This window comes from Xiphophorus maculatus, chromosome 10, assembly GCF_002775205.1.
Source record: "Xiphophorus maculatus strain JP 163 A chromosome 10, X_maculatus-5.0-male, whole genome shotgun sequence".
Taxonomy (NCBI): domain Eukaryota; kingdom Metazoa; phylum Chordata; class Actinopteri; order Cyprinodontiformes; family Poeciliidae; genus Xiphophorus; species Xiphophorus maculatus.
The window spans coordinates 10374706-10398309 of record NC_036452.1 but is presented as its reverse complement, the minus strand read 5'-3'; the positions used below and the strand labels follow the sequence as shown (position 1 = coordinate 10398309).

The window sequence follows — 23604 nt, the reverse complement described above, 5'->3', positions numbered from 1 at the left end:
TGTAGCTTTCTTTTTGTCAGGATGGTAGACTTCATAGGTGGTGGGTCCTAGCTGTCGGCTGATGGTATAGGGCCCTTGCCACTTTGCCAAAAGCTTGCTGGTGGATGAAGGCAGGAGAAGCAACACCTTCTGTCCAGGACTTAAGACCCTTTGCCGTGCCTGCTGGTCATACCACCTCTTTTGCTTCTGCTGAGCCTGCAGCAGGTTCTTTTCAGCTTCTTCCTGGTACTCAGCAAGCCGACCTCTCATCTGCAGCACGTACTGGACCACACCTTTGGCACTGGATGAGGTCTCTGATGCATCCCAGCTTTTTCTCAGCAGGTCTAATGGTCCCTGAACATCCCACCCATACAGGAGTTCAAATGGGGAGAATCCAGTTGATGCTTGCGGCACTTCACGATAGGCGAAGAGAAGGAATGGTAACCAGCGGTCCCAATCTCTGCCAGTGTCATCCACAAACTTCTGCAGCATCCTCTTCAGTGTCTGGTTGAACCTTTCGACCAGTCCATCAGTTTGCGGATGGTAAGGCGTCGTCCTGATGGCTGAGATCCCAAGCTGTTTATGAAAGAGTTTTAGGAGGTTAGAATTGAAATTAGTTCCCTGGTCTGTCAAAATCTGATCTGGGATTCCAACTCTTGAAAATAGCTGGACCAGAACTCGAACTATTGCAGGAGCAGTAATGGTATGCAGTGGAAAAGCCTCTGGAAATCTGGTGGCATAGTCACATACTACCAGGATGTACTGATGACCACGCCCACTCTTCACTAGGGGTCCAACAATGTCCATTGCAACCTTACGAAAAGGAGTGGAGACGACAGGTAGTGGCTGGAGGAGCGCCCGATCTGATTTCCAAGCAGGACGAGTCTTCTGGCATGTGGGACAAGAAGCACACAATGCATTAATGTCATTGTACATTGACGGCCAAAAAAAAACTTGAGCTGACACGCATAAATGTTTTGTGACGCCCCAAGTGCCCTGCCCATGGAATGGTGTGTGCCAAATGCATGACAAGTGCCCTACAGCAAGTTAGAACTATCAACCGTTGTTTTTCATTACAAGCATACAATACACCATCTTTTAACACAAAAGTTTCTCTTCCTCTCCACTTAGCATCAGTTTTTTCCTCCACTTGGTCAAACAAAGGTTGTAAAGTCACATCCTGTTTCTGTAAAGTAGCAATATTTTCAGGTATTTTCCACATGTCATCTACCGTTAAATCTGTTGACACATTTCCACTCAGCATTAACTTTTTCTCAAATTTTTTCTGTTTTCTGGATTTTCTAGACCTCTTTGGAACTTCAAACAAACTCTCATCAAAGTCAGGTAAGGACTCAACTTGTTCTTTGGCCTGAGAACGAGTAATCACAGGACAGGAAACATTGCTAACTTTGCCCCCCTCGGTTTGTACCTCTTCCAAAAGATGAAACATCACAGGTAAATCAGTACCCAAAATTATATCAAAAGGTAGGTTTTCCACCACACCAACAGTTAGCAAATATGGTTGATCATCAATAATGACAGTCACTTCTGCTTTTGGATAAACATGACAATCTCCATGCACACACAAAATCTCAGTTTTCTTTTCATAGTTCATACATCCAACAGGTACAAGACTCTTTTTTATAAGTGATGTGGAACTACCACTGTCTATTAATGCAGTCACCTGCTGTCCATTCACAGTCACAGTTTTATGAGTTCTAGTTTCAAAGTTTTTGACTCCAGCTTGATTTTCAACTCTAGGAGCATAGCAGGAACCAGTAAACTTAGTCTTCTTTATTGGGCACACAGAAGCCTTGTGGCCCAGCTGCTGGCAATAATAGCAAATCAATGTCTTACCATTAGATGGTGGATTCAGAGAACTGGTGATACCTTTAACCTCCTGTCTTGGGTTTCTGGGATACCGTTGATGTCCAGCTGGTTGAACAGGTCGCGGTCCAGGGTTGGAGAACCGTGCTGCTCCTCCTCGCCGTGCATTCATGTACTGTAGAGCCAACTTTGCAGCAGTCAGACCATCCTCAGGTTCATGTTCCTTCACCCAGGTCCTTACATCAGAGGGCAGAATGCTCAGCAGTTGTTCCTGGATGATGAGCTCCCCGATGTCCTCCTTGGAATGCTGGTCCGGACGGATCCATCGTCGGTAGAGACCTCTAAGGCGGTGGTAGGTTTCAGTAGGAGTTTCACCAGCAGGTATACTTGTTGCTCTGAACTTCTGTCTGTATGTCTCAGGTGAGATGTCAAACTTTGTTAACAAAGCAGTTTTCAAGTCCTTGTAGCAGTGAACACAGTCCTCATCCATGGCAGCATAGGCCTCCAGCGCTTTCCCAGAAAGGAGTGGAATGAGACGGCACGCCCATTCACTCTCTGGCCACCTCCAGGTCTTGGCAATGCGCTCAAACCGCAGCAGATAGTTTTCAAGGTCTTCTCCTAATTGATAAGGGGGAATTTTTGGATCAGTGGTGTAACTTACTGACTGAGGTTGATGGCTTTGATCACCGTCGTCCTCATCATCATCATCGTCACTTTGCTCTGCACCAACTCCTGACTGAAGGTGAGGACGTGGTACTTGCTGTGGTTGCTGCAGGGACATCCTAAGATTTCGCAGTTCCTTCAGCAGCCCTTTCTCTCGCTTTTGCTGACCTGCCATAAAGTCCTTCATCAAAGTGAGAAACTCACTGCCAGATGCACTTGATCCACTGGGGCCAGGCTTTGGTTCACCTTCCTCATCTGATCCATCCGTCGTTGGCATGCTTTCCCATGCTTTGTCAGTCACCTGTTCTTCCATCTTTGATTGTGATCGAAGACCAGATCTTTGCTTCACCAAACGAGATCCTCTTCTCCGGCTCGCCATAATCCCACTCCTGACACCATGTGTGACGGGGTTCTATTATGATTTAGTCAAAAAAAAAAAAGACTGTTCCAAGTCGGAGATCGTTTAAGAGGATCTATTCAGCTCTCACAAAGATGGCAGGTGCAGATCACACAAAAAGGACATCCAGAGCAGGTTAAATAATCATTAGTACCTTCACTTGCAATAGTCCATCACCTCCAGCGTGACTTCTTCAGGAGTCTAACCACAGACTGCCTCCTGTGGAGCAGAGCCCTGCTTTTAAAGCCACAGGCTCCGCCCACAGACAATCCAAACTAGCAAAAATACTAATTATTTCTAACTCAAATCAGAAGTTTGATTCTGATTTGAATCAAACTTCAAATCAGTTTGAAGTTTGTAAAGTATACAAAATAATAATAATAGAAAAAATAAATAAATAAACTTGTAAACAAAATACAATACTCAATTTAATAGACAACACCCAGTGCGCTCTGATGACATCACCTCCTCATGTGACTCTCTCCCGGCATGCCACAATCCGGAAACACCCTACTTGAAAACAAAACCGGGAAAACGTTTAATGCTAAAAATAAGTTAGAATGAATGTTTAACTGAAGCAGGAACACCGCGTTCAAGGGGGACGATGAACCGCCCCGTTCCAAACTGCAACAAAAGTAAGTTAGTGATTATGTATGTGTTTGTCGGCATGTGTGCGCAGTTGTGCGGGCATGCTGACACGGACTCTAAGTCCCAGCTCGTGACGGCTCCTCCATCACAGCCATCTATTCATTACCAGTTTTATTTTTAATTATGTCAGTTTTGGTCCCCCATAACTTAAAATAATCTCAAGAAAAAATGCAAGCCACACTTTTCAGGAGTTTTTTTTTTTTTTTTTTGAAAAGTGTGTAAGATGTTCCTTTCAATAGCAAGTCACATCGAAATTTGTGTGATGAAATATTTCAAGGCTGAAAGAGTATGAACCTTTATGTCATGTTCTGAGGAAGTCTTTCAACCCACATGCAGAATCAATCAGCGGACAAACAGAATAAAAAATACACTGAGACTGGGTCCAGTGATGCCTGAAGAGGAAACTGTGTTATTAACTGCAGATTTGATACTGATATTCTGTAAATGATGAAATAACCATCTTACAGCCAGGGGATGCGATGTGGAAGTTAGGTTTCTGCCGGTGAAATTCCACCTGGTTCTGTTTGACCGTCTGAGTTTTGGTTTGGTGGAATTAGGATCCAAAACATTGAGTTCACTCCATTTAGTTCTTGCTTCTAACACAAATGGCTTCCTCAGGAAGTAAAGTCTGCTTAAGACCCCATACAACCTTTGACTGGCTGTGGTGTTAGTTTGGCAAAGAAGTTCAATTTTGCTCACATTTGACCAGCGTTCTGTTTCACATATTGGGGCCTTTATACCTTGCAGCACACTCTAATCAGGACTTCTTATAGATTTTCTTTTTGCTGGTTCTCTTTGGCAGATTTGGAGATTAGTCCGAATCTGACCTATTTCAGATGATGGATGTTCACATGCACAGTGAGAAGTTGCTTGAGATAATGCTTTACAATATATTCCTTAGATGTTTCAGATACATTATTAACCTGCATTTTATTCACTAATGTTCCCTAACAAACCTCTGATACCTTCACAGAATAGTATGGAGACAGACTAATTAGGTGTCTGGAGCACCAGATTAAAAGTGTCTGAACACAAACACACTACATACTACACTTTTACATTTTAATCATTAAAAGTAATTCATTTCCTGAACTATTCACAGTTATTTTGTATTGATTAATGACATAAAACCCAAGTGAAATACAACAAAGTTTGTGGTTGTAACGTGACAAAAGTGTGGAAAAGTTCAAGGGTTGTGTAAGACTGGTGTAACTGCCTACATGAAAATGCTCTTTAAGTTCATAAGGTTACATCTTCAGTGCATTCATGTACCTCTTTAATCTATAATTTAATTTTAAAAGAAGAAATCTGCAAATCTATACCTAATTCAAAGGTTGGTTGGATGCTGAAAGGATGCTGATCTCCGTGTGGGAGATCGGTTTATCTACCATTTTTAATTATCCACAGAAGTTGGAATTTGGTCAGGAGTGCCTGCCACTGTGAAACCAGTCATCATAATCTTAACTTTGACCCGTCCTTCCCCCCAAAAATGTTGAAAATAAGTATCATGAGGCTCGTGAGTTTTTTGAGGGAATGAATGTTGTAAAATATAATTTGACCAGAACAAATCAGTTGGAGACAGCCTAAAGCATTTTGTGTCAAGTGATGCCAGATGCAGAAAATCTCCTGCATGCTTAACCTTCGCGATTTAAAGCGGGGAGGGTCTGTGAGGCTGCTGGTTTTTGACGTAGGCGCTGCAAACCTGGCGAATGGTCAGCTGTGTGCGCTCCTGGCAAGCTTTATAAAAGCAGAGCGCACCGAGAGCGCTTCCAGTCAAGCAGCCCAGCCGGGTCACCTCAGCTTCTACTCTTCTTCTGCTGCTCTTTATTCTGCTTTTTCTTCTTGTTTTCCCAAAACAAAAAACAAAACAAAAAAACCCCCACAATTTTTATTTTAATCAAAATCAACATGAATTCTCACTGCAACGGGAAAGTCGGAGAAACCGCGGTGGAGGAGTTCCACTGCAACAATGGCTTCAGCGACCTCATCATCGACACCAAGAAGTCCGCCGTTGTCCACCGCAAGCATGAGACATCCCGCAAGGAGGTCGAGGACGAGTGCCGCTTACCAGCGCTGGAGGCCGCCTACACCAGCATCCTGCGGCACCTGGGAGAGGACACGGACCGGGAGGGTCTGTTGCGCACGCCGCTGCGCGCCGCCAAGGCCATCCAGTTCCTCACCAAGGGCTACCATGAAACCATCGATGGTGAGTTTGACCTCTGGGACCTCAACAGGACAGGAGTTGGGTTTGTGTCGTTGTTATAAAGGGAACAGTAGCAGAAAAGATTGGAGACGGTGAGTGTATGGGAAACCGAACGTGTCAGAATTATTTACACTGAAAAAATAAAACTGAGTTATAATTTTTAAAAAAGTGTTAATTGGTCACAAGTAACTGAATGAAATTTGTCAAATGTATTTTTGTTATGTTTGCTTAATTTGACTTAACCAAATAAATTAACTTGGTAACATGTAATTTTATTTCCTGTGAACAGAACTTAATACAATACATTTAAGTTCTGCTGTTCTTTCTTTTTTTCTATCTATCTATCTATCTATCTATCTATCTATCTATCTATCTATCTATCTATCTATCTATCTATCTATCTATCTATCTATCTATCTATCTATCTATCTATCTATCTATCTATCTATCTATCTATCTATCTATCTATCTATCTATCTATCTATCTATCTATCTATCTATCTATCTATCTATCTATCTATCTATCTATCTATCTATCTATCTATCTATCTATCTATCTATCTATCTATCCATCCATCCATCCATCCATCCATCCATCCATCTATAATTCAAATATAGATTATATGATGGAAATCATCCAAACCAATTTTTGTATTTATTTATCTCCTTCTTCTGTTTCTTTATTACATTTAATTTAGCTAAAAAAGTGAACCTCCAATGTGAACTTGATCTCAACATTGTTGTAATCAAAGTTTTGATCGTTGAATGGATATTTAGTTTAATCAGTTAGGATCTATATTAGCAGGATGACCTGTAGTGCAAAAACCACAAAAATTTTAATCACGACTGAAATTATTTTATAAAAGTTTAGATTTCGATTTATCTTTTTTTTTTGTACATTGAAACAAATGTTGTTTATTTAGAGAATGTTATTGTCAGTTATGTTTGGCTTAATATATATATATTTGATAAGTTTTTAAACATTTGTACTATAGCGTATTTTGAAGTTGGTAGAGATGGAGATTAGGATTAGAGGCTTAACCCAAACATTTCCAGGAAATTACAAGATTTCTAGGTCATTGCATTTCATCCTTTTTATTCATTTTGTTGCATCAAAATGTTGTTTTTTCTTGAAAATGCACCTTTGAGTTTCCAGAAAACATGTCTAATTAGTTTTCTCTTTGGAAGTGGAACAATGTGGTGAAACCAGTGTTGGAAAATCATAACATTCAGTTCTTGGGAGATAAAAGAGCACTAACAACCTGGAAACGGGTGGAACCCCGGGTCCCAAAGCAATAAAAAAAATAAAAGATACAGGTTTCAGGCATATCCGCTTGATATGTCTGAAACCAATTATCTCCAATTAAGTAATAAATAGTGCAATTTAAACACCCATTTCTGGTCCAGCAACCAGTGCATATCAAATTGACTGGTACATATAGCATCTTACTAAGCAACATCCACATTGTGCTTCCACACACAAGTTGGATGGAATACAATACACAATAATGGATTTATGTGGATAAGAGATGATGAGTTCTAGCAAAATATTCATCCTTTTTGCAGCACTTTTTAAAAAACATGTATGCACGCGCGCACACACACCCACGCCCACACACACACACACACACACACACACACACACACACACATATATATATATATATATATATATATATATATATATATATATATATATATATATATATATATATATATATATATATATATGACAAATTAAAAAGTAAGGAATACCAGTAATCGATCCACTTAACATAAATCATAACAGTTTATGTACTGCTTTTTTCAATCTAAGGAGGCCTTAATCCAAAAAAAAAGCATCCAGTTTTTTTGTATTTCCACAAATATAATTAAAGATTCACCAGTTAAAGATTTGGGGGGAGGGGGTTACGATTTTGTGCAGAATATCTTTTATTTAAACAGTTCACATTTTTAAGTAGAGTTGATCAGGTATTGGATACATTGAAAATCAACAAAACTGACCTTGAGTTTACTGCCAGCCGTAGAAAACAGCTGTTGTGATGCCCAATGTTGAAACGGCTCCCTAGAGCGAGAGCCATATTAGCCAGATCAAAAACCCTTCACTGGTTACTAATGCAAGACTTCTGCATTTCTTAAGAATACTCTATTTTTTATTACCCTGCAGACATCCTAAACAACGCCATATTTGACGAGGACCACGATGAGATGGTGATTGTGAAGGACATAGATGTGTTTTCCCTGTGCGAACATCATTTGGTACCATTTTTTGGAAAGGTAACGCCTTCATTTGTGTTTCAAACACCCATCGACGATCTGGTAGGTCCTCTGGTGACCTCTGCTCCTCTGCTCTCTCTCCAGGTTCACATTGGCTACATCCCAAACAAAAAAGTGGTGGGACTCAGCAAGCTGGCAAGGTAACACAGCGCTCATCATAACCGCCTGCTGCCACTGTATGCGCCTGCTGTTAGTGCTGGGTGACTGCATTCTTCTGTTATCTTAGTGCTTTGACCTGGAGGCTTAGAGTCTGAGCCCGCTGGCCATCAGATAGTCTCTTCCTCTAGCAGAATGACAGGCACAAGTCTAGATGCTATCCGCTTAGAGCCATGAGAAAATCCTTTCAGACCGGTGGGAATCGTAGTTATTATTACAGCCTCTTTTGTTTCCTCCTTCCCCCTTGAAAATCAGAGAGGATCTGGACCCACAAACCCGGGATAACTGCAACAGAGCTTGCCCTCGAGTCACTCTGAGAACTCTGTATGGTGAATGATTCACAAATAAAGAAGCTGTACAGTTCAGAGGGCCCGCTGGCCAAAGGATCGATGCGAGTTTGTGTTTATCTGAAGATTAATCATTATTACACCTGATCTGTAAGCAGCCTTCTCTGTTTTTTGTGTTTCTCCTTCTGCAGGATTGTGGAGATCTTCAGCCGCCGACTTCAGGGTAAGTCGAACACTGTGAAACTGCAAAAACATTAAGTTCACTTCCAACAATGTTTACAACATTTCCCCACAACCCCTCTGTTTAAATCTTGCAGGAAGTTTGTATGTTTTCCCTTTGTGTTCCCTGGATGTATTTTAAATTGACCTTACACATGAGCCTGTGTTCAGAGTGTACACCGCCTTGAGATAAACCCCACCCTATAACGAGTAAGAATGCATTCACACCAGTCCTTCTTAATGCACTTTAACCCATTTCTAAGCTGTTTGAAAAGAAAGTCCAGCTTAATTGGGGAGGTGTGAATGTGCAATTGAACTCCGGTGCGCCTAAAAACCTCGGTCTCAGTTCGGTTGAAGTAAACTCTGATATGGTTCAGATGCATATATGGATGCAAGCAGACAGGAGATTGCATCAAAAGCAGGAAGTGGACTATAGCACAGGGCATTCTGGGTAAATACAACCAAAACAAGCGCTACAATATAGCACTACAATAAGTAATGGCTCACGGTCTTTTACCAAAGACAAAAGAGAAATTCTACACCCGCTAAAATCTGACGCTACTCCATTTTGGTTTAAAATTTATGAGGAAGGAAGTTGCGCTCAGTGTTTTCTTCTAAGGTCTTTGTGTTGTTTTGTTTAGTAGTTCTTGGTGCAGCGCCACCACAAGCAAGGAGGGGAACATGTTTCTCGACACAATGCAGTGTCGAGAAACACGGGCTGAAGATCTAACAAAAGTTGCAATTTTGGTCCCCAATTGGACTATCAAGTGTGAAAACACCCTAAGCAGAGTTTGAAAATGGATTAATAGATGTTTCTGACTGTGAAGCACAGTGGAGATTTCATCTTGATTTAGTTTTTTTTTTCTTATATCCGGTGAGGGAAGAATATTGTTTTGATTAATCTGTGGTATCACAATCATAAAATACTTATCAAAAAATTTATGTTCTGACACATTTTGTTTCTTTTTTAGTTCAAGAGCGTCTGACGAAGCAGATCGCCATGGGCATATGTGAAGCGCTGCAGCCAAAAGGCGTGGCTGTGGTTATAGAAGCAGCGTAAGTTCACACAAAAAGAGTTTCCCCAAGAATAAAACAAATAAGATTTTGTCAGGGGTAATAAAGCTGCCTGTATAAATTCTTCCTGCTTTTAGAAGTGGAAAATTCTGCGGCGTTCCCCTTTAACTGCACCACCCTCAGGCTTGAGGGGATCATTTATTCTGCAGCTCTAAGTCCGACCGTTCACTCTCTTTTTCTGTGTGCGTTTGTGTTGCCAGTCACATGTGCATGGTGATGCGCGGTGTCCAGAAGATGAACAGCCGCACGGTGACGAGCACCATGCTGGGAGTTTACCTCGAGGACCCCAAGACCCGAGAGGAGTTCCTGGCTCTGGCGATGCACGCCTAAGAGACCTCAAATCGCTCTTCATTCCCGAGCCATGCAGCGGATAGAAAGCCATGGATTCACTGGTTCTGCTTGTGACACCAGACGGGAAAGAGACAAGAAGTTGCTGCATGACCTCCAGCCTGTTGAGTTAACCTCAAAACACTGAAGCCTGAGAGATTTCAGTCAGTGTGAACCCAACAAGCATATTCTTGGTGCCTTTATTACTTATTATACAGTCTTGCACGGCAATATTGTTGTTATGAAATATGTAACCTGAGTGCAATACTGTAACTTGGCAACTTAAGATATGTAACAGTTATTTGTCCTATTTTTTTTTCTTTCCTATGGGAATTTGATTGGTGCTTTTCCAAAGTATTATTTACGTAATCCAGACTTATTTGTCATTTATATACATTTTTAAAACCTTTGGATTTTAGTGACATTTTGCGATATGGATCAAATATCTAAAGATGAAAGAGTCCAGCCAATCAATGTAAATCTGTGATCAAAGATAATATTGTCTTCTGAAGTCTTAAATAAAGCTTTCTAAACATTAAGAACATCACTGACTGTTTCTTGTCCTATAATATTCTGTTTTATAAATATCATATCATACTTTATTTATAAATTGGCTTTTAAAAAATAACACATGGCTCACCAAAGTGTTCAATATGAGAAATATAAAAGATACATGAACATTAAATGTCAGTTATGCATTGTATTAGATGCTATTGAATTAAAATTACTTTTTAGCCTGGATTTGAAGGGTTTTTTAAATGTAAAATAGCATTTTTGAGCTCTATATTATGCTGTAATGTTATTCCCTCATCATAAAAATACCTGGAGTGTTCCTTAGATTTTTTTTCTTGCATGTTTAAAGAGGCAGTATTGTGTTTTCCAGGTACATAATGTCATTTTATAGCACAATCGAGTCACCGTTACCTTCAATTGTTATAAAAAATAATGTATATATAAAATATGAGTTAAAAGAAACTTGATTTCACAATTCAATGTCTTGAAATTGACCTCTGTCTCTTTAAGAAGCTCCTTCTCTCTCTGAGACTCCACCTTCAGCAAGTCATCACAATGTTTCTCCATAATTCTCTGTACAGATGTTCTTTGCAACGTTTCACTGAGAAGTAGTTCATATTTCCGTGAATGAAATCTACTGGATTATTCATGTTCATCAAATAAGTAAAGCGTTTCCTGCAACAGCAGTTAACTGTGGTTTCAGATCCCTTCAAAAATTATTTCTTTCAAAGGCAAATTAAATGTAACTTACATAATTTCAACATCTTTGAAGAGTCTCCAGTAGCAGTCAGTCACACAATAAATCTGAACAGGCCTCTGGCTAAAGTGTTTTGTGTTTTGTCAATTTCAGTGGAGGCGATATTCTACAAGCAACATGTCCTAGAAGACACCATCAGTTGATGAAAAGCTCTGCTAATCCACCCCATTTGCTATTGCCACTCCTCTTTAAATCCCAGTTTGTTGGAAAATTAAAAAGCAAAAACAAAAATCTTCCAGCAGTACAACATCCAAAACCATAGGCAATAATTGTCCAAACATTTGATCACTCAACCCGAAAAAAGGAACTAAAGTCTACAAAAACTTCTAATCAAAATCAACATGCTGTCACCATGAGCGGTGCAGTTATACAATTCAAAACTTTACATCAACCAAATCTACTTTTGGGTGTTTACTCAAGAGTCTCTAGGTAGAAAATGTAAAGCTAACTCATAGTAAAGGATACAACAACATGTCAGTGGAAACAAGGAAGACGTATTTGAAATCAAATTATATTTGTGGATGAACTTTACCCACCATTACGTTTTAGTTAGCCATTAATTGGGTTTTTACTGCAAATTAATCACAGCCTCCAGCACAGTACATTATAGACCCTGTCTGAAAAGGAGATTTGATGCTGCTTTAGTCTTTTCAATAAAACACGACCGTGCTCACGTATCCACAGGCCTGAGGCAGAGCAAGCCCTTTAAATATCAAGGAGGGAGACCTGTGAACTACAACCTCCGCACAGGGATTGGGGAGGTTTACTGCTGACAGTAAAGCAGACAGTTTCCAAATATGATTATATCAGAGTAAACCAATTATTGCAACACAAAGAGGAAATAAGTCCATGCTGTGCGTAAGAGGATAAAATTATGGCCAGCTATGGCTGTAGGCGTATAAATCGTTTTGACAAATATCAAACTGGCAGCTTTATTTCACTCAAATTCAACACAGCAAATATTACATGCATACATTTTCAAAGAAGCAGATACACTTAGTTTTGGGACTAATAACAAAAACACCTCTGGAAGCGGTCACTTTACGGACAGATGATCTATTTGGAGACAACGCTGTTTGCTTGAGAATGGAACAGATCCAGTGGTGTGATACAATAATCTAAAATAAAGAGGACGCCTCTGGACATCTCTTTCACAGTCTATGTTTTACACTCATGAAGATGCTCTCTGACCACAACTACATCACACAGAGGTCTGCCTGTAGTTCTTGGTGTCCAGAACCTTCTTTCCACACATAGCACAGATTCCTGAAGAGACAAATGGACAAAAAAAGAATCAGGAGGTACACTTACATTCATAGCTTTGGAATATTTAAACATATTATCACATCACAGCCACAAACTCCAACATGTTTATTAGGATTTTATGTGATAGATCAACAGAAAGTGTTGCGTAAATCTGAACTAGAAGGGAAATTATTGTTTCAAGGGTAAAGCACATCTGCAAACCTACCAACAATCATTGTTCACATTTAATCTGACAACTGTCACAAAAATTTGACTTTCAGTTGTAATTGGAGCAAAATGTGACTCTACAAAGTATCAACTTAGGGGACTGAATATAAACACAGAAGACACCTCTTAGATTTTTCATTTTATTTCCCATCTATCCCTTTTCTTCCGCTTAGCAATGATGCACTACTGTGTGTTGGCCTTGCAAAAACAAAACAAACCATGGGGTTGACAAAATGGGAAGATGTAGAATATTTTTGTAGCTTGCTGCACTTTCTGAACTTTATTGAGTTGTAGAGCCACAAATATTTCTGTAAATGTTTAAAATGATATAACTGAAGCCGTTAGAGTGCTTCTGCTAAACTGTAGGTCATTTTCATTGCTTGGTATCTTTACTACAAAGCAGGTAGAGTAGAGATACTTGTTGAAGAAAAAGGTTCCAATTTAAGTTGGAGGCAAAAACATTTTAGCTTCTTCTGCAGTGAGAAGAAAAATGTGAAAAAAGTTTCTTGGGAAAAACATGTTGCATCACAAATTAGGGACCGAAGTCATTGCCATGTTTTCATGAACCCTCTGGAAACGTGGCTTGTTAATGATATACTTAGACCTACTCTTTATTTGTATACATTGTTTGTTATATGGAGAAACCGCAGCTTTATTTTGAGAAACAACTGTTTGCATTTCCTCATTCAGTTCAAATACTCTACAGAGACGGCAGCAGCAAACACACCTCATTCAAACAGACCAATCAGAGCAGCCCTGGATTCAGTCTGAGCATACTTTGTTTACTTACAATATAGGATTCAACCCTTTAACGACATGGCCTACAGCTGTCGCAATCGTGGTGTTATAGCCACTCCTGAGTCAGACATGTCAGAAATTACCTGGCTGTAGTGTAATCTCAAAATTTAAGTCTCACTTTCTACTTCAAAGGAAAGAAATAAGTGAAAAAAGAGTTATCTATTTTGAGTAAGATATAAACTGCTCTCCTCACTACTCTTTGAAAAAAAAAAATTAAATAAAGTCTCTAATCTGAGCAAAATAAAGTTATTGTGTGTGTAAATTTCTGCCCAAATAGGCACAAAACTGAGTTTTTCCTTCCTTTAAACCAAACAGAAAACTTACAAAAAGATAAAATAATCTATCTATGGGCAACTATCTCTTTCAAACAATACAAACTGGCAAACACTAGAGTCACTAAAGCTATTATTCTTTAGTCAGTTAAAACATGACACTCATTTGAATGAGGGCTTAATGAATTAAAAATGATACCATACCTTTCTTGTAAGCGCAGCCCTGGCAGTAGTGAGACCCAGCTTGATGAACCGAGCTCTTGCAGATCCTGCAGATAGCAAAGCCCGTCTTGCTGTAAGGGTCAAACCTGAGAAAAACAATGAAGAAGTTATAATTACAAATGCAGTAATGCTTGGAAGTTTAGGAGCAGTTCATTTCAATATTTCTTTCATGAGAATACCAACCTTGCTTTTTTAGATGTCAGCATTTTGTTTTCATTCAACTTGCGCCCTCCACTTTCTAAGTAAAAATGTAAGCGAGAGAAACCCATTAATCACTACTACATTGAGTGAGACAATATAAATGATAGCCGACCTGGATAAGTCAGAGTAACAGAGCAGATTACTATCAAAAACTAAAAGTTTAAAGACAAAACTTACAACTATACTGCTTCATCTATCTTCCTCTCAGCTCAACTTCACAGTATGAAAAGCAGTACATCAGCATGATGCTGTCACCACCATGCTTATTAATCAGAATCTACCTACTTTAAGGTAATTAACATATACAGCTTTTACCACTGACATTTGTTTAATGAGTGAGAAACCTAAAGGGAATATAACATGTAAGTTTACTCTATTTTGTTGAAACAAATCCTATAAATTAAGCATAGACTTCGTGCTCCCGAATCAAACATGTTCTTTTTGTTGTTGTTGTTGTTTTGAATCCATCACCTGTTGTATTCCGAGCTCCATCCTTCCAAGTGTCCGGAGTGATAACTCTACCAAGCTTCTTCTCACCTGAAACAACCGAAGTTTATATTTACTGCAAGGGAAAATGTGTACAACGAAGAATAAAACCGAATGTTATCTTCACGTAACCTTCGTCAGCGTTCGGGGAGGCTTCGTTGACACAAACAACTTCAATTAGCCTCAAACTTGCATAACAAGATTAAAGAGAGAAATGTCATACGTACATTTTTCACAAACCATGTTTCCGATGTGTTTATTTAGGGAGAAGAAAAGAGAAGAAAAACAACCTATAGCTTTAGCTTCCTTTGCTAGCGTAAACTTCCGGGGTCAAGTGTGATTTTTCAAACAATACATTTCATTGGTTTACTATGGTGACGTCAGCCAATGAGCCAACTAGAATGTTGTTGATTGGTTAGATGAGGCACGTTACGTACGAACAGAGGCACAAACCTGACATTTGGAATCGTCCCCATATTGTGAGTGGTATTGTAGAGACGAAAATCCAACATGACGCTTCGTTTGACAGTTTTGATTAATTATGTACCAGAGATTTGCTAATTGATATGCCCAGTAATCAGGCTATTTAGAAATAATCTGACTGTGTTTATATCTGTGTTCTGGTTTGGTGTAACGTCATTCCTTAGGTACAAACTTTTGAGGACTCATAGTATACTTTTATTTTGAAAGTCAAGCGGAAATCAACGTCTCTCCATGTTTACGGAAGCGCGGTGGAAATCTATACATTCATGGCTTCACCCCACTGTCCTCATCCGATGTTTCGCTAATTTTTAAAGCTTTTTAATGTGATTTATTTTAATTGTGTCGCACTTCGTCCGTAGTCAGCTGAAGCCGCCATCATGTGGGACCACGAAATCAGAGCCATGGCGTCCTCTCACTCCATCATTGCCGCCTCAGTGTTCATGGCCACCGTCCTCCCTGCGGTGCTCGTCCCAGGTTTTTCGGTGTACGGAACTCACTTGTTGTGGCTCTACTCGGTGTCAGCTGCGGTTGCCGCGGTCAGTGTCTCCGTCTTCTGGCTGCTCGGCATCTCACCGCCCACTAAGAAGCACACACTGGGATACAAGGTAACCCAGAGTGTATGTGGGTCAAATGTTCAATTTAAATGTGTAAAAATGACTTGCAAATTTAGTTTTAAAAAAAAAACCTTTTGTTTAATTTACAATGCAAACGTTAATTTTATACAAAGGGCCACATATTTGTTGAGAAAATCTGAAAACATTTGTATGAATTTGTGAGCAGCTCTTAAACTATAACAAAGTTCAAGAGGTATGCTGACTTTTGCAATGTATGCATATGAAATAAAACTGCTTAGTTTTTTTCAATGTATTTTTTTTATCTGATCTTTTTTCCTTTCTTTCCTCAGCTGTCCAGGTTGTTTCGTTCATGCCTTTACTTCTTCCTGTCTTGCCTGTTCTTCCACACGGTCGTCATCCTCTACGGAGCGCCACTGATTGAGTGAGTAACTGCTGTTGGAAATGGGGAACACAAACCAATGTACCATGAAGAAATTGATGCAGTTATTTCCCAATGTTTTTTGTTGTATTACGTTGTTACAGCTTGTGTGCTAACTGCCACACTGTGCATCTGATTGGTTTCATTTTTCCAGGTCTGCTTTGGAGACATTTTCACTCGCTGTGCTGCTGACCTCACTGACCACACTGAGGTGTCTCTGTGTTCTTGGCCCCAACGTCCAGGCCTGGATCCGAGTGTTCAGTCGACATGGGTGGGCTTTCAAACCTGTTTTTTCCTCATCCCGGACTCTCTGTTATTAATCCAATAACACTATTTTTCATTTGCTCTGTGTCCCTCTTCAGAGCTATGTCTGTTTGGGACACTTGTTTGCAGATTACAGTGGCCTTCACCCTGATTGGAGCCTGGCTGGGAGCTTTCCCAATACCGCTGGACTGGGACAGACCATGGCAGGTCAGGATCTTACACAGAAAAAAATCCAATTTAATACAAACTGTGTAGAATTTACATTCTTCCTGGTAACCTTTCATATTTTATTAATGTTGACCTTCAGTACAAATGGAGTTTTCTAGGTCCTCACACTTTACATAACCAACATAAAATACTTTAGATCCATATGATGCAGAAAAATATTTAGAAAAAGAGTGAACAGGGAGAAATCCTCTTCTCTTAAAAACGGGTTGACTTAACATTGTAAATGTGTAATTTGTGTTAGGCTGGCCTAGTCAAAGTATGCACTTAAATACAGTTAATACTTTACACAATAAAAAAAAACCCGGATTTTTTTATCCAGCATGATTGAGCTTGAGCTATTTTTCTTCCACTTGTACTACTTTGTGTTGCTCCATTACATAAAATCTTATTGATTTAACTTAATCTCTTTTTATTTAGTTTTTATCTAAGCAGGTAAGTTTATTTAGAACAAATTCTCATTTTTAACAACTGTTCAGAAGACATTAAAACATCATATACCAGAATATCATACAGCAGAAGACAGAAAAATATAATGAAACAGAGAAAAACAACAATAAATATAACATTTAAGGGTTGTGGATACTTTAGTACAACTCTGTAAATACTCTTGTTAAATAGTAATTATCAGTAGTAGAGAAATATGTGGTATAATTATATAACTTAAGTAGTGTTTAGTTAATGAAATGACATGTAGAATGTTCTCACTGGTCAGTGTTCACATTTCTAATATGTTGTTTAAAAAACACCACATTTTTATACTTTCGCCCTTGTTTTTACCATGTCTACTATAATGGTTTCCTTTTAATATGTTTTTATTCTTTTAATACAAAGGAATCAACTAAACTGCACCTGTTATTAAGCACAAAGGGGAAAAATAACTTCACGGTTCTCATGAGATGTACTCTCGTTTCGGCATGCATCTCAGAGCAACATCAAGGTGTTTTTACAGCTTTATATGATTGTCAACAGTTTCCTGCCTTCCCCTTTTCCAGGTTTGGCCTGTTTCCTGCAGTCTGGGCGCTATGATCGGCTACCTGACTGGACTTGTTGTTGCTCCCGCGTGGATCCATTACCATCGCAAACAGCTCACATACAAATGCAAATGATTGAGAGACCTGTGGATATCTGCCTGGGTTGATGCGAATGTGTCTGTTTGGTGTTTGTTCACTTTCTACCGGTTATTTATTGGCAGTCTGTTAATGATTTTGTAACAACACATTATTTTGTACATATGCAAGGTGAGCCTGAGCATTTTTGACATGAATAAAGAATTACTTGACTACTGTGCACTGACTTATTTTTGATTTGACAATTTTGTTGCTCAGAATTAATTTATTATCTTATATTTTATTACCTAATCATGTACTCAAAAATAATGAATACCATAAAACAACATGTTGTTTTATTCATTATTTTTGATTATATATGTACTGATATCTACAGTCATATCTTGATAAATAGCAGTATATAGTCAGGGTGTCCGTAAATTCTTAAAAAGCCTTAATCTTACAAATATAAAATTAAAGGCCTTGAAATGTCTAAAAAAAAAATAATAAGTTGGGGTCAAATATATTAATCACAGGTTTTTAATCTCGTATATTCTGTAATTTCTAGCGGTACTTTTCTGTCGGGCAACGGTTTGAGTTGTTTGAAGCTACTGCTAACTAGCTGCTAGCTTACCGTTACTAGCTAGCTAACTAGTTTTATTGCGTCTCGCATGGCTAAGTACAAATGTATCGCCTGTTGGCTGAACAAATTTTGTTTTCGTGGAGAAATAGGTCTTAAATTCCCTCCATAATGATCTTAAATAGGTCTTTAAAAGTCTTATGTTTGCGTTGGTGAAACCTTCAGAAATAAAAAAAAATGCACATAGGCTACATCAGTGATAACGTTTTAAAACTAACCCATAAATCCATTACATTCAGAGTGATATATTTCAAGTGTTTTAATCAGTTAATTTTGATGTTTGATGATGGCTTGTAAATAATTACATACATAGCACCATTTAAATTGTTTTTAATAGAGAACCGTCATCCTAATTAAAAGTGTCAGAATATGTGCTCATTGTTTGGTTGAAGTTACTATTGAATGAATTACTGCATTCATAAAAAAAGAATTAACTAAAAAACAGTTCTCAGAGTGCTGTATCCAAGCATACTGGAAAAAGTATTATTTCAATTATAACAACTTGAAAGAGGTGATTTTACCTCGACCTTTTCACATTTTCACCTTGGTATAACTTCACTGAAATTAGCTATTTAAACAAGATAAATGAGTATGTGACTGATATCTTCATAATAGTCTGTAAACAACAGTGTTTAATGTCGCCACAAAAACTGACTGCGACTGCAGGTGGTGCTGTTGAATCACCTCTTGGATGCTCATTCACAGTGCTAGCCGTATTTATTATTGGCATCTCCAGTAAATTGGGAAAAGTTTAAGAGACCTGGCCTTTAATTTGAAGAAATTTATTTAGTGGAGAAACAATTATCCTTTTAATCTCGGGTGGCTCAACATCTGGTTACTCATTCTAAAACTATACATCCTAAAAGATCCAAATAGTATGCAAGTAAACAATTGGAGGTGCATAGATAGAGTACCTAAAGATTTAACTCAAGTAAGAGTAGCACTACTTCAGCATACTTTTACTCAAGTAATAGAAAAAAGTAGACATTCAAGAAATTACTCAAGTAAGAAGAGAAAAAAGCATTTGGCAAAAAGGGTTAGAGTTAGACATCAATCATTAAAAATTGAAAACATCAGACTAACCAAAATATAAAGTTATGTGGAAATGTTGGTATTTTAGAGACCAAAATGAAAACAATTTCTATAAATAAAATTACAAAATGACAAAATAAGGCAAAAATAAATTTTTTCCATAAATGTATTTCTTTCAATATTAAACTTATGAAACTTTAACAAAAACTGCAGGTGTGTTGGTTAAAACAAGTTTATTCTTCATTTAGTGAAATTACTCACCGTGGGTTGAGTATCCATGAATTGCACTCGAGTAAGAGTTGCAATACTTCATAATAAGATTACTCAAGTAAAAGTAAAAAGTACAGCATAGTAAAAATACTAATAAAAATAATTTTTTCAAAAGGTTGCTCAAGTATATGTAACTGAGTAAACCTAACTAGTTACTACACAGCTCTGCTGATTATGCAACTGTAGTGATAAGTCAATACCTATACTGTACATTGTTATTTACGCTAAGACTTGTTACACTTAATGTGGTCAGTACTGCATGAGAACAACTGTTGTATGGGAAAAAGTCTGAAACAAAGCATAAACATTCCTTGAAGCAATCAGCGCTCTTAAAACCCAGCAGTGCTGCGCCGCACCTGAAGCTGATGACTGATGAATAGGCTTCCTGTTTAAATATCCATGAATCTCCGTCAAACTCCATCTCAATGTTTCCCCGACTCACATTCTCATTCCACCTTTTCCCATCCCCGGGGCTGTGCCGCATTGATTCACTTTCATTTTGGGGCGGGGGGCATTAATTTTCCTCCTTTCCACCTCTTGCTCTCCCTCACAGCCGTCAGCCAGGAAGGGGATTAAATTTTCTGTGGCCCAGTCTCGGGTTGTAAAGCAAATGAATGATACTGCTTGCAGACAGTGAAGAGGGAACATAAATGATTGTATCTAAAGAAGGGGGAAAAAATAAAGTGCATTATTGTTGCAATCCATTACCCAGTTTTTATTGAGATTGTTGGGTAATGTCAGTGCAGAGCGAGGGGGGAAACTCTCTATTTGCCTGCCCTCTGCTTGAACTCTTATAAGACTGGAAAACTAACCAACAGGAAAAAAGGCATATGTTAAGAAGCTTACATATGCTTGCAACACCAGTCAACACTTTCAGTCTCTTATGTGTTGTGAAATTCATGCTGCTAATTCCATTTTTTTTCTGGCTTTTCTTTGTGTTTTCCACCTCTGCTCTGGTACGTCATCACCTCTGGAGAGGAAATGTGTGACTTTTGTTGATACTGAGCTGGTTTCACTGTGACCTGAGCCAGATCTCACCCTGATCCTCACCACCAGCAGAGCTGCTGCATGAATGTATATTTTTAGGGGGAGCAAAGATGAGTCACAGTCTTCACACCAGACGATATTTGTCAGTCTCTTGCATGTAATCATTGTTCTTTGTTTTCAGAAAACCGGCTGCAATTGCTTTTGTTTGTGTGCTCAGCTCAACTCCTGGTTGTTTAGTCTTCCAGAGCTGCTCAAACACGCGCAGAGAAAAAGAAAAGCTGCTGCTTCACAAATTGCTCTCCTCTTTCAATCTCAGAACTTTATTTATTCATCATTTGTTCTCAGGCTGTGCCATTGTGGCGAGGGCTTTTGATGGGAGGCGATTCGTCACTCCCTTCCCCTTTCCTCTAACTTTTCTGCAAGGCACTTGGTGCGTTCATGTCTTCTGCAGAGGAGAGATTCAGAACTAAGATCTGTCACAGATTCTGTTTATAAACCAGCTGGTACATTCGGTCTATTTCCAAAAATATTCACTCGTCTGCCTTCACACACACACACACACAGGAACTCGAGGGTTTTCTGAAGTATGTGTTTAGAATAACATACCCAAATCTACCTTAGCAATGACAAACTCTATTTGTGTAAGTATAACAGCAGCTGCTATAGTTTAAGAGAAAAAGAGGATGCAACATAAAATAATTTGGATTTTTCCCGTCCATTATAAGGTATATAAGCCTTTTAGAAATATCATAAATAATGCTACATACTTTTGGAAACCATATATCGACCTGTGAACATTACCTGTGTAAAGATTGATGCAGCTGAAGTAAACTAAAGAAAATTAAAATAGAGGTTTTAGTGAATAAATACTTGCTGTTTTGTCTTTGGCTCAGTTTAGCACCAGCTACAAAACGGTGTTTTTTATGTTTTTATTACAAAATGTACTAAACGTATGTTCACATGTCTAAATTGTTTGTTTTTGATTGTTTTGGAAATGCTCACAATTATTTTTATCCAGTCCTAATAAAACAATAACAGTTGTTTCAATTGTATTGAAACAAAATGCTTTAATACAATTGAAGTATTTTGTTTTTGGAAATCCAGTGTCATAAAGGGGGGAAAAAAATACAACAAATTTAGGCACATTTTACAGATTTTTTTTAAGCAAACAAACTACATATTCTAATTTCTTTTGGCACCACCAAAGCTCCATACAATGTCTTTTTAATAACGAGAATATTAGTTGATGACAACACAAATGAACTCATAATCTGTTTGAAAATCTCCAAGCATTTTGGTCTGACAAACGTCATGTTTAATGTTCAGCTTTCTTAGGAGTCACATTCAGCTGCAGCGGGCGGCAAATTACAGCAAAAATATTAAGGTCCAACTGGTCGGCACAGGAACAAACTGGCAGCTCTAGCAGCTGAGGAAGGTCAAAGCAGTGAAAGAGTTTTTCTCAGTATAGCTCAGGGAAATAGTGTAAATCTAAGACACACTAAAAGAGTTGGATTTATCTTTATCTGGAGATCAGAAACCTGACACTAAATAAAAAATGACTGCTTCCTGGCTGCTTGATTTAAAATATTTTTTGCCAACGAGAAAGGACAATCAATACAGATTCAAGATAAAAGAGCATTTGCGAGCTAAACTGACATACTCCATTATTATGAAAGTGTTGCTCTGACGTGTCTTACCAGCTATCTGGTTTAGATTCTTCTGCTGTTTGTATTTCTAAGCAGCTTATTAAGCTGCACTGCAAAAACACAAAATTCTACCAAGTATTTTAGATGCAAATATCTTAGTATGCATGAGTTAATACAAAACTAACCTACAAGTCAATATTTAACAAGAAATAGAAGCTTGCTTTAAGTCAATAATTCTTTTATGTTGATGAAAAAGTACTGGTTATACTGGAAGATTAATTAATTTATAACGAGGGAAAATGTCTCAGTATAAGTGAAATAATCTGACAGTGTAACTAATACTTTTAAAAAAACAAATCATTATTAAGGATTTTTTGCCTTAAAATAAGCTCCTATATCTTGCTAAGAAGTTACTTGTAAGTAAATTTTGACTTATTTCAAATTTACTAAGATATCTGCACTAGAAACTAGACCAAAAATATTTGGTAGATTTTGTGTTTTTGCAGTGAAGTGCTTATACATAAAAATAAGACACATCACATTCAGATTAAGCCAACTATTGGATATGGATTATTCTGGCAGATTAATTCACACATAACATGAAAAAACATCTTGTTACAAGTGAGATAATTTGCCAGTGTAACAAATACATTTTTATCTATATTTAGGAATTATTGACTTAAAACAAGCTCCTTTCTTGTGCTATAGAAAAAAAAACTTGGTACGGTTTTATGTTTTTGCTCCTTTACTTTCCTTGATAGCTAAAATATGCTGTTTTCTTGGTTCAAATATGACATTTTGTCAACATATTAAAGGCCCAGCAGCATTACATGGCTCATGATAAAAACATCTCACTGATGGGACACTGAAATGGGATTTATTTTTAATTTTCTCCTGATAACTTGCACCCATCCTCCCTTTGACAGCCTTCTTCTCACCCCAGCCCTCTATTTTTCCTCACATCCCACCTGCTTCCTGGAATTTTACCCTCCTTTACCCCACTTTTCCTGTGTCCACACGCCTCATCGTGTGCTCCTACTAACAGCCGGAGTGCTGTGTTGTAGACGTGTTGCAAGAGCGTCCCATGGATCCATTGTTGCTGCAGGATGTTCAAGTTGGCCGCAATGTCGCAAAGGCTTGTTGGAACAGAAGGATTTTTCCATTAAAAAGAGAAAACATATTTGTTGTATAATGAAAAAAGAAAATTCAAAGCTTCTAATTTTCTTGGCACACATT

The 23604-nt window shown here is 38.3% G+C and overlaps 4 protein-coding genes across 4 annotated transcripts; 2 read left to right on the top strand and 2 right to left on the bottom strand.

Annotated features, from left to right (window-relative positions):
• Window positions 1-512: 512 nt before the first annotated feature.
• Window positions 513-2900, bottom strand: LOC111609817. Its single transcript, XM_023340312.1, has 3 exons — window positions 1837-2900; window positions 730-867; window positions 513-555 (listed from the first exon to the last, which is right to left on the bottom strand). Exons 1-2 carry the CDS (start codon window positions 2846-2848, stop codon window positions 794-796), a joined length of 1086 nt encoding a protein of 361 aa, XP_023196080.1. The 5' UTR covers window positions 2849-2900; the 3' UTR covers window positions 513-555; window positions 730-793.
• A 2367-nt stretch (window positions 2901-5267) lies between these two features.
• On the top strand, window positions 5268-10599 carry LOC111609824 (GTP cyclohydrolase 1-like). The gene is made up of 6 exons (XM_023340433.1): window positions 5268-5720; window positions 7885-7994; window positions 8079-8134; window positions 8629-8660; window positions 9628-9712; window positions 9931-10599. Exons 1-6 carry the CDS (start codon window positions 5423-5425, stop codon window positions 10058-10060), a joined length of 711 nt encoding a protein of 236 aa, XP_023196201.1. The 5' UTR covers window positions 5268-5422; the 3' UTR covers window positions 10061-10599.
• Window positions 10600-12245: 1646 nt separating this feature from the next.
• On the bottom strand, window positions 12246-15119 carry cript (CXXC repeat containing interactor of PDZ3 domain). The gene is made up of 5 exons (XM_005794645.3): window positions 15007-15119; window positions 14765-14830; window positions 14276-14330; window positions 14075-14178; window positions 12246-12593 (listed from the first exon to the last, which is right to left on the bottom strand). The coding sequence occupies exons 1-5, from the start codon at window positions 15020-15022 to the stop codon at window positions 12529-12531; spliced, it is 306 nt and encodes a 101-aa protein (XP_005794702.1). The 5' UTR covers window positions 15023-15119; the 3' UTR covers window positions 12246-12528.
• A 132-nt stretch (window positions 15120-15251) lies between these two features.
• pigf (phosphatidylinositol glycan anchor biosynthesis class F) lies at window positions 15252-18034 on the top strand. The gene is made up of 5 exons (XM_005794644.3): window positions 15252-15867; window positions 16167-16258; window positions 16410-16526; window positions 16618-16726; window positions 17740-18034. Exons 1-5 carry the CDS (start codon window positions 15640-15642, stop codon window positions 17851-17853), a joined length of 660 nt encoding a protein of 219 aa, XP_005794701.1. The 5' UTR covers window positions 15252-15639; the 3' UTR covers window positions 17854-18034.
• The last annotated feature ends 5570 nt before the right edge of the window (window positions 18035-23604 follow it).